We start from the raw sequence: 15528 nt of genomic DNA on the forward strand, positions 1-15528 counted from the left end.
CTTCTTTTTCTCCTTCAGCTTTCATGTGCAAATTATTATTAAATCCTAGGGGTTCTGCTGCTCTCATATTCCCAGCTCTCTGTTGTATCTTTGCTCTTCATTCCCATGTTCTGCATCAGATACTTCTCTCTATTACAGTGGATGAACTGCCTTGCTGCTAACTGATCCCAGCCCCTCTCACTGCCAGACGGATGATGTTTCTGTAGACATAGCCCCTTTCTCTCCCACATTATTGACATTTTCCTTTCTGCTGGATTATTCCCATTAATACACAGACATACTCTGCCTTCTCCCATTCTTAGTCAAAACTCTTTGTACTTCCCCCTGAAGCCACCACACCAATTTTCTGCTCCTTTTTTGCAGCAAAACTCCTCAAAAATCTTGTCTATATATCTTCTCCTCCTGCTTTTTCTTGAGCTCCTTCAACCCCTTATTAAAATTGCTCAACAGAATCACCAGTGACCTCCACATTCCAAATCCAATGCTCATTTCTCAGTCCTCGCATTTCTTGACCTGTCATTAGCATTTGGCATAACTGATCACTCCCTTTTTCTTCATAGAGCCTCCTCCACATTCTCATTGTTATTCTCCTTTGCTGACCACTCAGTCTCCATGGCTGTTTCCATCGATTTTTCCGACCTCTTCAACTTTGGACTCGGTCTTTGGACGTCTTCTTTTTCTTAGCTACGCTGCTTTCCCTGGGTGATCTCATTTAGTTTTGTGGTCTTAAAAAATCATCTACACTCTGATGACTCTACATTTACATGGTCAACCTCAGCTTCTCCCAAATCTAGACCCAAATATTCTACCTGTTTACTTAACATCTTCACTTACACAGAAATGTAACACATACAAAGAACACTTGTTTTCCTCTCACTTCAAACTTGCTCCTCTTCGGGGCCTCCTGGTCTTAGGAATTGGCAACTCTATCCTTTCAGCTGCTCAGAAGCAGCTGAGCAGACGTGTAGGAGGCATCCTTTACTTCTCTTTCTTCACACGCCTCTTCCAACACACCAGGAAATCTCACCATTTCCATTCCTGCCACCCTAATCTAACTCACCATGATTTCTCATTTCTCACCTAGATTATAGGAAATAGCCTCTTATTTGCTATAAGATGCTCCTCTTGTTTCCATCATTTTCCTTCCTGAAACCTATTCATACAGCAGCCAGACTGTTCCCTTTTAAGTAGAAATTGGATGACGTCAGTGCTCTGCTCAAAGCTCTCTATTGGCTTTTCATTTCCTTTGCTCTGGCCTATAAACCCTCGATGATCCCAGCTCTTCACCACCTCTAAATTTTATCTCCTATTCTCTGCACCACCTACCATCCACCTTGATGGTTCTCAGACGTGCCCAGCATGCGCTCACCTTAGAGCCTTTGTGCTTGCTATTCTCTTCATCTGAAGTGCTCTTTCCCAGGTATCATTGTGGCTCAATGCCTCATTTCCTTCAGGACCTGATATAATTTCTGTCTTAAAGGCTTTTTCCCATCTACCTTATTTAAATTGCACCCGATCTCTCGCCATTCTCCTACCTTGCTTTATTATACTTCTTCATAATACTCATTCTCTATTTATTTATTATCATTCCTCCCATACCCCTCCACTCACCCCATCTGAATACAAGCATCACTAGAGCAGAATTCTTGCCTACTTTGTTTACTACTGTATCCCCAGCATTTAGAATAGTGACTGGAACATAGTAGGAGCTCAATAAATATAAATTTGTTGAATGAATGAATGGAATGATGTCACTCCATTGCTTAACCTTCTTATTGGATCCTCAGTCCTTTCAAGATAATTTTCAAATTCTCTAATGAGGTATGCAAGTTTCTTTACCAGCTCAGCCTTTTTTATTTCTCTGGTATCATGTCCTGTCATTTCCTGATATGTGCCACATACAGAACCCCAAATGCTTCAGGCTGTTCCAGACTCCCGTGCCTCCCTCCGGGCTCTTCCCTCTGCTTGGAATGCCCTTCCACCTCCCTAATCTTGACTCACAACTCAGTTCAATTTCTGTCTCTATCAAAGTGAGAAGTCCTGGTAGCAGCCTGTGCACACTTCTGTCACATTACTTATCACACTTTGTCTGGCTCAGCCACTGAATATACCTCCTTGAAGGAGAGAACTGGTGCTATTCATTTAGGTATGTATGTCCCTAAAAAAATGCCTGGTACATGATTTGTGCTTAATAAACGTATCATGGGTATGAATGAAAGTGTGAGTAAGTCAGTAACAAAATGAATGATATTTTGATAGAGAAGTGGAAATAATAGGAGAAAGGCAAAATAAAAATGAAACAAGCAGCTAAAATAATTTGTATTTCATATTGTTTGGAGTCATGTATTATTGAAACAAATATGCTTGTATACTTTATAGTTGCTGAGGATATCATAATAATGAGTGTTCTTAACGATCAGGTTAACGATAACCTGAATAGGTAAGAGCAGATAATTATATTCAGTGAGGTCTGTTTAAGAAGGTAAGGGAGGGTGAAAACACTATAGGAAGCTCTTGATCTGAGGTGCCACCAAGATAAAGTTCAGAGCATTCGGGAGGTTAGGTTCAGTTACTGTGTAGAAAGATTAATGTAACACTCCTTCATTCTGCAGTGGTGCCAGTGAAAGAAGACATTCAGCATCTCCGTGTAAAGACTCATTATGAGAGGAAAGAAACTGATCCTATGGCTTCAGTCCCAATATGTAACATCTCAGTTCCCAAAACTGGGTTTTGATTTTTAAATCAAAAATGTTTTGCCTCCCAGATGAATAAAGTAGTTTTCCTGATATTGTCTCACCATCAGAGTCATCTTTGCCCTTGGGATTTCCATGACTTTTATCAATATCCCAGTGGAATGGTTTTCCATTGGGTTTGACTGGACCTGGATGCTATTGTTTGGCGATATCCGACAGGGCATCTTCTATGCAATGCTTCTCTCCTTCTGGATCATCTTCTGTGGTGAGCACATGATGGTAAGAGTGCCCCGGGGAAGAGGCAGTGGGTGAGGCAGAATAAACTAGTGGTTACAGGAGTAGTGAGCTCAAGAGCCCTGGAGTCAGACTCGTGGTTCAGGTTCCTGCATTACCACTTATAAACTAGCGGGCAAGTGACTTGACCACTCTGAATCTCAGGTTCCTCAACTATAAAATGGGTTTTAAAGGCTAATGTATAGGTTTTCCGTGAGGTTTAAATGAGATAACATAGATAAGTATTTAGCAGAAAGTAAACGCACAAACATTCATGATTATCACTCTTTCTTGTCCTTTGGCTTCAGCTCTGCTTGTCCCTAGGACCGAGGTAACCGCCAGAGAATGTGGGCCGGGCTCTTTCCAGCTGGCACTTTGTCCAGGTGGCCTAGTAACCCCTATTACCCTGAAATACTGACCTCCCTGGTCTCAGTTTGCACAGACACCAAATCATATTTCAAGAGGGGTTGAAGATACCATGGATAAAAATAAGAATGGTGCAGTCATCACGTTGTGGCTAGGAGGATAGGCCAGCTGGAGCTTGGTCCTTGTGTCAGGCACATGGGCCTCATAGTAGAGCGGACTGTTTTTAAATTCCTTTATGGTTGGATCATTGCTTCTGAAGCCTCGCAGCCCTTCCACAAGAGCAGTGAGCGGAGAGAGAGGCTTTTCCTTACAGCTGGAGTGGGCATGAGGGGGTCCTTCAGCCCTCGGCAGCAGGGATGGGAGTTGAGGGGACTCAGGTGTAGCAGCAGGACAGCCAGTCTGGGTGGATTGCCTAGCCTGGATGCTACGACATGTCTTTTACCTTTCCCTGTTTTCTCACTTTACATTCCTTCATTTTCTGTCTCTTAACATCTTTGTATGTCTATCAAGAGGAATCATTCTTCTTTTTAATGAAGATAGACTTTATTTATATTTTCCTAACCATAAGAGACCTCTTACACTTGACGTATTTTAATGCATTTAAGTCTTTATTTTGTCCTCTGGGAACTACTCCACCTGAAAAAACACAAGTGATAAGTCACATAGGAATTTAATTCTGAACGAGTTATTTTGTGGATCACAGAACTTCCACTATCTAAGGTATGTAGGGGAGCAAAATTTGCCACTCAAAACCAAAATATCTCTTTGACGTGTGAATTATTTGTAACTGAAACAATCAAGGTTCAAAAGACTGAGGAAGAAACTTGGACCTTCCCCCTAACTGCCTAAAAGAATTTCAGTAGAGGCCCTGTTGCCTGAATAGAGCTATCACCAGAGACATCTGCAAGAATATGGGCTGGGTGTGGTGGGGAAAACTCTAGGCAGGGCCTCAAAAATCAGTTTACTCCATCTCATTGCATCTGCAGGGCCCAGCAAACATTTATTTACCAAACATTTGCTTTTCCATCTCCATGTGAATTGCCTTCCTTCCCTTTGAAGTCCCAAACCACTACCCCCAACAGCCTCTTTTGTCTTTAGCTGAAGATGGTGTTTAAGAGGTGAGGGTCAGCGGTCTGGTGATTAGGTCAAGGTCTTTATAAAAGCTAAGCAAAGTGTGGATCTATTTTTTAGATAATTTATGGAAGATGTCAAGAAAGAGTTGATAAGGCTCTATGATGTAATTTTTTTAAAAAAACAAAAAGCTATGTACAACTTAGAGGAATGTTTTCCATTTGTGAACACTATGTTTCTTATCTGTATCATGAAGGAATTATGGGATGGGTGCATTTTTCTCTAAGTAAATTTTCCACCCATTTATTGCTATCAAAAAAAAAAGGGAGGTGAGGGTTTTGGCCATCTGGGCAAGTTACTCAGTTTTCCTGGGACTATCCTATGTTATTAAACTTTTGTTTGATTTTCACCTTGTTAATCTGTCTCATGTCAGACCAGCCAGAAGAACCTAGAAGGGTAGAGGAAAATATCTTCCTCCCTGACAGGTACAAGGCCTTTCTTTGTGTTCCCTCCTGTGGCATCCTGTCCTTATGAGAATAGGATGAGAGCCCTTATGGATGGGCTCGTACGCTGGTCTAGCACGATGCTTGATACACAACAGGTGGCCAGCAAGGATTGTTGGATGACTGAGTCCCCTATAGAATTGCTTTGCTCTCCCACATCTTTATCTCATTTTTCAACTTGGTTTTCCTCAGGATCAGCATGAACGGAATCACATAGCAGGGTATTGGAAGCAAGTCGGACCAATTGCTGTGGGCTCTTTCTGCCTCTTCATATTTGACATGTGTGAGAGGTGAGCAGGGGGATCGGGGGACTCTGGGCTGAAATGCATGTCACCAGGTCCACTCCCAGCTCTTTTGAAAAGGAGAGGGGGTGGTCGGGAGCCTGTAGGATGAAAGCACTGGACATGGTCACATCCTCAGATAAGCACTGGGATTAAATCAGAGACAGAGCTCTTTATAGATACAAAATATTTGAGCTGATTGTATTCTTCAAACTCCGTTTCTCTTTTAAGTCCTCCGTGACTTAGTCTAAATACAGTCTCCGCCCCTCTGGCTGAAAAGCTGAGAGTATGTAAGGAGGAAAGTTCCCCTTTGCCTCTGTATTAATTGTTTCTTGCCTTTCCATCTTGTTTCTCTTTGTAGAGGGGTACAACTCACGAATCCCTTCTACAGTATCTGGACTACAGATGTTGGAACAGAGCTGGCTGTATCCTTTCTTGATGGGCTCAGGGTTTTATTTCATCCCATAGCCGCCTGGTCCCCAAGATCATTTTCTAAGTCCCGCTGATGCTTTCCATATGTGCTCAGCCAGGGCTTTGATCTTCAGACCAATGATAACAGCACAATTAAGGCAAATAATGAGGAGAATTAATGCTTGCTTTCAAGCCTGGGTGACAGCAGGCCAAATGAGGAGGTAGCAGCACATCCCCACGGCAGAAGAATCAGAGTAGCTGGTCTTACTGCTGCCTGTCTAAATGATCTATTATACACTTGTTTACTGCAGACTGAAGCATGACTATCTTTTCCCTGGAGCCACGGAGGTTCATCTCTGGGCCCCTGTGGGAGAGCCTGTTTCTGAAGTCATCTGTGTGCAAGGCTTCTTACAGTGACTTTGGTGTGCTGGCATCCCATGCTGCTGCCATTCATTTCCAAGACCAAGTGGAGATAAGGCTAAGGGGATTAGTTCCAGAGGAGTCGCCCAGGCTTCTGGTTGGTTGGCATAAAGTGTCTGAGTCATCTTTGTGAAGCAGAAGCGACAGTCTTAGCTTATCCCTTTTAGGATGCTGGATTTAAATATTTTATCTTCCTCAACAATATGTTAAGTGCTTCAGGAGAAAAAGACTGTCCTCTGGAGAGGGGGCTTGAGTTGTATTCTTTCTTCATAGGTAATATCTTGTCATGTGCTGGTGAATATGCTTTGTTTGGTCATGATCAATAGTATCATTGCTTTAAAGATGAGAGAGTTGAGCTCCCCCTTTCTGCTCCGTACCCCCTCAAATGTGAGCTGCACAACACCAAGAATATTTATAATGTTGAGTCTGCCTCAACCCCTTCATTCTATAGATGTGATCGAGGTCTAAGGGGGCAAATAAATTGTCAAGTCTTGCAGCAAACAACCCTTTTCATCTAAGGGTACCATTGATTTTAGGAAAGAAAGAGAAACTGCATTAAATATATTATTTAATGAAACATAAATGCTGAGTTCACACTTGTTAAAATTTTTTAAAATATGCAACTTGGCATGGAGCTGGAGTGGAAAAAAGTTGGAGTCTGGTCACCTGCCTCCCAAGCCAGCTCACTCTACCCCAAACCTGGTTGGTTCTCAGATTAAGCTTTGAAGATCGGCCTCAGAGTATATTGCTCCCACCCTCAGCTCCCACTTTGGCCATGAGTTCTTCTGCTCCCTGTTCCATTTGACAAGACTTTTCTCGTGGTGAGAGAAGATCGCGACAAAACTTCATCCCTGGTTTTACTTGAAGACCTGCAGTCTCAGGCCCAGTATCCATTGTAGCAGCAGCTGCTGCTATTGCACCCAACCCCACTCCATCCCCTTCAGATTCCAGGGTATCCCAATCTCCTTATAAAAATCCAGGGACGGGCTTCCCTGGTGGCACGGTGGTTGAGAGTCCACCTGCCGATGCAGGGGACACAGGTTCGTGGCCCGGTCCGGGAAGATCCCACATGCCGCAGAGCGGCTGGGCCCGTGAGCCATGGCCGCTGGGCCTGTGCATCCGGTGCCTGTGCTCTGCAACGGGAGAGGCCACAGCAGTGAGAGGCATGCGTACTGAAAAAAAAAAAAGAAAAAAAAAGATTTTTATCCTCCCGAGAATTGCCTAAATATTTGGAGACAAAGAGTATCGCCCACAGAGATGGGGAGAGAAGTACTGAGTCCTTGGCGATGAGCTGGCCATTTCCTTGACCAGACGCCATCAGATGGCCTTCATCATTGTGGCTGGCATCTGCCTCTGCCTCTACTTCCTGTTTCTGTGCTTCATGGTCTTTCAGGTGTTTCGGAACATCAGCGGGAAGCAGTCCAGCCTGTCGGCCATGAGCAAAGTCCGGCGGCTGCACTATGAGGTGAGCGCATCTCTGGGCTCATTCAGGAACTACTTGTTGTGAACACACACACCCCACTACACCTGGAGATGTAGGGGAGATGGAAGCTTTTATTTCAAATACACAGTGAGAGATTCCCATGTAATGTAGAACCTCTAGGCAAAATAAGAGGCTAAATCCTACTCTGAGAGGCGTCTAGCTTTCTGGCTTATCTAGATCTTGGAGTTTTCTGTGTATAAATGTATTTCTATCCCCAATAAGGAGTCAACTTGTTCAGCAGGTTCTTGAGCTTTGGAATGGAATGTGGGTGTGTGCTGGATAGGAGGCCTGACTATGGTAGAATTGGGAGTTGGCTTGGAGTGAGGCTATATTTAAAGTTCTCTTGCTGAAAATCAGCCTTGAGAGTGGGGTTCAGCCCAGGTGATCTGATTTCCAGACTTCAGTTAACCAACTTTCCCCTAAAATATCCAGCAGGTGCTCGCTCTGTTTATAGATCATGTCCCTAATCAAGAGAAACACACGACAGCCTCACATCGCTAAGGCAGGCAACACATTCTTAATTTTTCAAGGATCCCTTAGGCTCATGCCTAAGTGGCTGTCCTTGGAGACATGGGCCTAATTCCTTTGTGCAAAGAGAAACAGAAACTGCAGAACCGCAGGGTTTTTATATGCAGTGGAAATAAGAGCCCCTGAATAAGAGACGTCTCTCCCTGAAACACAGGTTCCCTCAAATCCTCTCAGGAAAGCAGGGGCACTTTCAGAAGCTTTGCCTGTGTCTAGAGCTGGAGTGACACATGAGAAAATTCAACCAAATCCACTTCATGCTGATTAATATGCACATTTCTCTTTGTTCACTGGAGCAGAGTTTTATTACAACCGCAGAAAACTTGGATTTGGTAACTTTGAACCCTTGCAGAGAAGCATAACTAGCTTAGCAGGGAAATTAGCAGCCTCATGACGTGCTGTGAATATAATTTCCCAGGCTCTGGTATCACTGTTTCATGACAGATAAGAACGTTGGAAATATTGGGCCCAGTACATTTTCCAGCCATATTCACCTCTGCAGGAGAAATGTTACTTTGTGAAATTATTTTACTCTTACTCCTAGGGATTTGGTTTTACAGATTTCTTTAAAATTAGCTTTTGATAGATTTATATATTGAGAAAAGGATTGGTGGTAGCTGGTAGAATGTTAAACTGCTGTTTCTCTCTTTCCTAATAGGGGCTAATTTTCAGGTTCAAGTTCCTCATGCTTATCACCTTGGCTTGTGCTGCCATGACTGTCATCTTCTTCATCGTTAGTCAGGTAAGTTGACCCTGAGAGGTCAGGATGAGAATGTCCTGAAAAGGTGCCTCTGCTTTGCACAGAAAATTCTATAGAGCTAGAATTCAGGAGCAGTGAAAGGAGCAGAGAGGCTGTTATGCGGGGCAGCTGATCAAACCATTGCTTTCAGGCTGCTCTAATCTGGGACTGTTATCACCTGGCCAGAGGTAGACTGAATTTTTCTTTCAGTACAGCCTCGTAGGAGGAAAAAGTTGCTAATTAAATTAAAAGCCTGCAGCTAGACTGAAGGGCACTTGTTTCATTTACTTAAGAGAATAACTTTTCAAGCCCCGTAGCAGATCACCAATAAGCAAGTATTCATTTGATTTGATCCTTATCTAGCATTAACATAGATCCTTTTACAGTCCATCAGCCATTCTTTGGAACAATTATATTGCCACTTAAACATGAAATGTAATTCAAAATTCCCCTTGATAGAGCTTTATCTTTCTTCTGGTTATTTCCAAAGCTCAACATTTTGCTCTACTTGAAAATCTCAATAATGGTAATGATAATGATTTTTAAATATTGGTAACTTGCTATGGAAAGTGGAAAGTACTGTTTAAATCGTACATATTATGTACCTATCATACTTTTGAGCTTCACAAAAATCTGATGGGTAAGTAGGATAGGAATTGCTATGCCAGTTTGCTAGAATATGAAGTCTAATGGCCTCAGAGACATTTCTCATTTATGCTGTTTTCCAACTGGGTGGGACTATGGATGGATTACTGAACACTTCTAAGGTTTAATTTTCTTATCCATAAAATGGATATAATAATAGCACCACCTGAAGAAGGCGGCTGTAAGGATCATACGAAGTAATGCTTGCAGAGTGATTTGCAGAGGGCCTGGCAAGCTGTGAGCGTGGGTAGCTGCGCTCTTATGAATAGCAGCAGGGTGAGTGCTGTACCAGAGGACATACAGTGAGTTAGGCACCAGAATCCAGTCTTTTGATTTTCTTTGCCAGCTGCTCTGTCATCCCTATATTTGATTAAAAGTGAGAATGTTAGTAGTGCAAATAGAGCCTTAGGACAAGACTTGCCCCATTTTGCTAGCAAGCTTCCTTTTAGGAGAGGGGCTCCTAAGCTTTTTTGTGTCCTGGACCCCTTAGGTAACCTTAGGTGAAGGCCATGGCCTTCCAAACATCCAAAGGCCTCTTCTTTGAATGTTTTTAAATGAACAAAATACTTTGGATTTCAAAGGGAATCATACAGATACATAGATAGATAGATAGGCGATGTATATTTGCAGTTATACATATTACAGAGATTTCAGATATATAAGTGTAATCGATATGAAAATATGATTTCTATTGGTGATGGAATTACAGGTATTGCTAATATTATGGGGATTTGTTTCTTACATTCATAATTGAAAGAAATGGTAACTTTCAGTTAGAGACTGAAAAGACGTAATTTTATAAAAATTTTATAAAATTTTTTATAAAAAATATTTTTTATAAAAAATTTTATACCATTTTAATTTTATAAAAATAAAGACGTAAAGAAAATAAAGACATAATTTTTTCCCGCTCTAGTTCATGGACCCCTTGAATTCTATCCAAGGATACCCAAGGGTACCTCTAATCCCTAGAGCCCTGTTGGCTACACCCACCGAGCAGTGTGAGTGCTGCTGCTGAAGGCTGATGTGAATAGAAAAAAATACAACAAATATACATACACATCTTCAGAGGTTCTGTGAACCACCTCTGCTTTGACCTATAACAGTGCTGTGTTTGTATCAGACTGTTTGTTTATAAAGCCTTGGAAACTTCACCCTCCACTCCAAATGCAGTAAAAATATTTCAGATTCTGAATGAGTTTTTTATTCAACCAGCTGAGGCTCAAACAAGGGTGTCTGAGACCAGACTTATCCCTTGGCTGATTCCCTCATGTGCCCAAAATGCTTTTCAGTCCTCAAGTCCCTCAGTAATGCACTGTGACACTTAACACAACCAGTTCTGCAAGGCTGCGAGAGCAGGACACACTCCTTGGAGAAACAGAACCTCGAGGAAGATGGGCTGAGGAGTAAAAGGTAATACCAAGATACGTTCTCAGGGAGGCAGAAAGAAAGGACCCCTTTGCTCCTAACACATGCTTCTGCTACTTTAGAAAGCTGAAGTCATTGCCCCATGGCCCCATCCCATCCCACTCACTCTCTTGTTTCTGCAGAGCGTCTCTCCCATCTGAAGGCAAGAGGGATTTTGGGCTGATCTTTAAGCTGGCTACATGTTGCCCAAATTTAATCTGGTACATGTTTCATTAGTACACCTTTCTGAAGCAAAGGAGGCCAACCTTCCAAGTCGCAGAGTTTGTGGCTTTTCTTCGGAGAAAAAGATTCATATTCTGCTGCCCAGTATTTTCTAACACGGCTGCAGCCTGTGGCTGGCTTTTTATATCTGCTGCGACAGTTGGCCTGGAGTGGATTTCAACTCTAAGGGGGTAGCGATGAGGTCTTTTGGATTCCATTAGCTCTTTACAGTCCTCCTGCTGGGTTATTTTTTTTTTAAGGTTTATTTATAGATATCTAAGACGTTTTCAGGCATAACTCTCAGTGTCCCAGGTACTGTATTAATACAATCATCAGAGGATTTATTTTTTAATGTCATTTTGGAATGTCTCAGCAATGAGCTCACCTGAAAGAAAACCTATTGGGTAACTTTCTGAAATAGATCCCAGCCTTAGGTAAAAGGAATGTATTAAAACTCCCATTATACTCTCAGGCTTGCTGGGAGAGCTTGCATTTAAGCCTCATGAAATATAATGCGAAGGGATCTCTCCAGGATATTGAAGCTCTGAGGCCAGGAATGAAAGGCCGACGGAAGCTGTGGAATGCAGTGACCTTGAGGCTTTGTAGTTGGGTACTGAGGTGCAGTCTTTTAATGCCTGCCATTTAAATGGCCTCAGTCATAGCAACCAAGTGATGGCACGTCACAGTCTGGTATTTTAGCCCCTTCCCTCTGGAAAAGAAAGAAGCATTCCATTTAGGGATGGCAGGCAGTAGGGAACAGAAGTGCAATGCAGGAAAGATGGTCACTGACCTTCACTAAGGGGATTCCAGGTGCCTGACATTTAGGTCGAGCCACGTGCAGCAAACTCCCAGAGAGCCTTCCCCAGTTCTTTTTTTGTATGTGATCACTTCATTCTGTTACTTACAGAGGAAATGTTTCCAGTAAGAGAGCCTGTGTCTGGGATTTGGAAATCTCCTTGTAAAGTGGAATGTTGGTTGTCAAGACTACTGGGTGTAAAGGGATTTGACCTTCACTTGGCTACAGGGGTATAATTGGGTGGTTTCACACAAAAGTAAATTGTTCAAATGTGAAATCAGGAAAAACGGGGACTTTTAAAATTAAGACTTCAGGCAGAGGGGAGATTCTTTTCTTTTTTTTCTGTTTTTTTGGTTGGGGCTACCTGATTTTTCTCTCTGGAAGTTTAAAGGGGGTGACTGTCACCTCTTTGCCTTGCCATTAATAAGATTTTGGATTTACAAGGCCTGCTCTGTTGAGGCTGCTTATTGTGGTACATATTGGTGGGAATGTACTCGGAGCTCAGGATGTCTCAGGCATGAGTAATTGAGAGAGAAGAGGGGAAAGCACAATGGGGTCTCCAAACAGTAGAGTGACATTATGTATACAGTCCATTTATGCAAATTCAACTCCTTGCCCTCAGCAGGAAGTAATGCATTTAGAGATTACAAATCAAATAGTATGGGTAATTCTGCAACTGCATTTTAAACAAGTGCAGGTGTCCCAAAGCAAGCATGGGATGGGGGCTTGAATCTACTGTTTCCTCAGCCAGTCCTGGTTCCAATGCATCCCTCATAGTATAAGCATCTCATTTTAGTGCTTCTACTGTAAAACTGTATTTTGCATATATATATCTAGTTTGTTGTATACCAAACATTACTACATCTGGGATACATAGTTCATATAATTACAGATTTGAATATAAAAACCTGTGTATGTATATGTGTGTAGATATATATACACACACATACTGTATAAATATTGTGCTCAATTAAGTGAATTTCAAAGGAAATCTGACCTAATAGTTGCCTCTTAGTCTCTCTAACTAAGAGACTCATCCTATTTAAGATAATATTCCTACTCTTGTGTTGTATAATGGTTAAGAACACCCACCTTTCTGGTGGGTTAGAGCCACAACTTTCTGGCTGAGCAATCCTGGGCAAGATACTCTGTGTCACAGTTTACCACCACTTGAGTGGAGATATTACCTGCCTACCTCATAGAATTGTTATTAAGACTAAATGATATCTTCCACGTATAGTTCTTAGTATAGTGCCTGACACATCATTAGCACTGAATAAACGTTAACTATCATTATCCTTGTTATTATTTCTACAAGTCTTAGCTTTGTTAATATCTACGTTGACGATTTGTTTTAAGTGATAATAAAGGAATATAGTAGAGAGCACTATTTAAATGATTTGACCTATTGACTACTCATTAGGTCATTGACTACTCCTTTTACTTTTAAGTGTAATTATTATGGTTTACTATGGACTGCAATATTTTTTTATTTCTTAGATATTTCCTAAAAGTGACTCTTTCTGTACACCCTTTCTACCTCCCTGTATTTGTGCTGGCGTTCTTGCACTCATCCCTGTGCTTTTGCCCATATTGATTCAACAAATATCTGTCTGTAGAGCGCCATTGTGTACCAGGCATGCAGGGAGGTGTTTCCGTAGATGGATCAGTTATGCCAGTCCCAGCAAGAATCAATTTCAGCAAAGTTGTCAATACTGAGTATTCCCAGCTTATATTAGGGGAAGCAGGCTCTCCTGCAGGCCCTTCCCCTAGCTGAGGGGCCCACTGCCTTAACAGAGTAGAAGAAAATAAGAACTGCCTTACTCCACATTACCTTTAGCTCTCCCAGCCTCATTTCCCCTCCTTGACCACATAAAGAAGAGTTCCCTTTGTTATGAGAGCAGGTACATGGATTTCCAAAAACTATCTTAAGGCTACTTCTCCCCTTCCATTATATGCATTAAAAATCATCTTCAGTATGCTCTAAGTATTGTAATTTTTATAAAGTTAGGATATTCTGTACTTAAAAGTAAGAAGAGTGACGTTTGGAGATGTTTCTAAGAAGCAGTCCTAAATAGCTTGAATGCTGGTACATTTTTCTAAAATCATTGATGGTTATGAAATCCTTCTTTGCCATAAAAACTTTCCTGAGCATGTCATATAAAGTGAATTATTTCCCAAAGTAAATAAGAGTTAGTGGTGGTGGTTTGTTTATGAATCACAAAAATGAAAATTATGTATTAACAAGACCAAACTAAAACTGGCAAGTCTATAATCCATTAACCTGGTTAACTGACACTCTAGGTCTTTCAGAAGGAAATACCTGTCCTTATAGCTTTATTCTGCCTGGGGCCCCTGTGGGTCATGGGTTATACAGAGGGTACCAAATGAATATAGACCCACTGCCTCATAAACAGGAGGTGAAATCAACCTGCTTGTTTAAGTCATGAACATTTAGAGGTAGCTTGCCATCTTACACTTTAGCTCCTAGAAGGAGGGGCTCCTAGATATGGTTTATATAACCCAGCCTCATCACAAGAACATCAGTCCAGTACTTTCTTTTACTCCCATTTAAGATTTCCTGGAGCAAGCAGAAGTGGTCAAAATCATTTCATTGATCTCAGAGCTGGCACAAATTATTAGTTCCTCTGCTCAGCAGTTTTCTTGACAGTTCTTAGTGCAATCCATATGTCATCAGCCCTTAAAACAATTACCAAGTCATTAACATAGACAAAACCAGCCCCAAAACATTCTTGCCAAATTGTAAAGCATATGAAAGCTTCGTAATTACCTTCGTGAGTGACTTACATAGGGTGACATTATGAAATAAGATTGTTTGAGTGTTTGCTGTGTGCCAGGAAATTTCTAGAAATATTTTTACTTAATTCTCCTTAGTAACCCTGCAAGTTTTTGTTTTGCACTTCAGAAAACTGAAGTTTAGAGTCTTAATCCTACTTCTCTTACATTAAACAGAAAATGAGTGGTAGAGCCTGGACTTGAATCCAGGTCTCTGACTTCAAGCCTGTGTCCTTCTGCTTCTCCATACTGCCCCACTCAGGAAAACTACTCACTCCGAGGACCCATTTGTTTATTTAACCAACCCTGTGGTATATCAGGTGCTGAAGATACGGCAGAAAACAAACCAGAACTGGTCTCTGCCTGCAGGGAGTTTACATCCAGCTGGGAAGACAGGTAGCGGAGGAGGAACTATAATTGTAGATGAGCGTTAAGACTCAAATGCCGTTTCATTAAATTAGGGATAATTATGTGCTGCTGTTTTAGGAAGAGACACTACCCAGGTGATGCTGATGCAGCCAAGATGAGAACCACTGACTTTGTGCCTGACACATAGTAAACCCTCAGTTAACCCTAAATTCATACTAGTATGATTCAGATTAAAAGATGGAATCTTACATGGCCCTTCACTTTCACATATATGGAAGAGACTTGGTGTTTGTGTTAGTTGGTTCCTATGTTGGAGTTGTTTCTTCTTGGTTCCAATTGAATGTCACTCCTTTATCCTGTAGGTGACTGAAGGCCATTGGAAGTGGGGCGGCGTCACGGTCCAAGTGAACAGTGCCTTTTTTACAGGCATCTATGGCATGTGGAACCTGTATGTCTTTGCTTTGATGTTCTTGTATGCACCATCCCATAAGAACTATGGGGAAGACCAGTCTAATGGTGAGTTCCAGC

The 15528-nt window shown here is 41.8% G+C and overlaps 1 protein-coding gene across 4 annotated transcripts in view; it reads left to right on the plus strand.

Moving 5' to 3' along the window:
• Positions 1-15528, plus strand: part of WLS (Wnt ligand secretion mediator) — a 107053-nt gene that overhangs the window by 72902 nt on the left and 18623 nt on the right. For all 4 annotated transcript variants that reach the window (XM_004280750.3, XM_033407496.2, XM_004280751.4 and 1 more), the window contains 6 exons: positions 2804-2972; positions 5099-5196; positions 5549-5612; positions 7340-7483; positions 8685-8768; positions 15363-15516. In XM_004280750.3, coding sequence (XP_004280798.1) covers positions 2804-2972; positions 5099-5196; positions 5549-5612; positions 7340-7483; positions 8685-8768; positions 15363-15516 — 713 coding nt within the window. The remainder of the gene's footprint in view (positions 1-2803; positions 2973-5098; positions 5197-5548; positions 5613-7339; positions 7484-8684; positions 8769-15362; positions 15517-15528) is intronic.

Source organism: Orcinus orca, chromosome 1 (assembly GCF_937001465.1).
Source record: "Orcinus orca chromosome 1, mOrcOrc1.1, whole genome shotgun sequence".
NCBI classification, from domain to species: Eukaryota; Metazoa; Chordata; class Mammalia; order Artiodactyla; family Delphinidae; genus Orcinus; species Orcinus orca.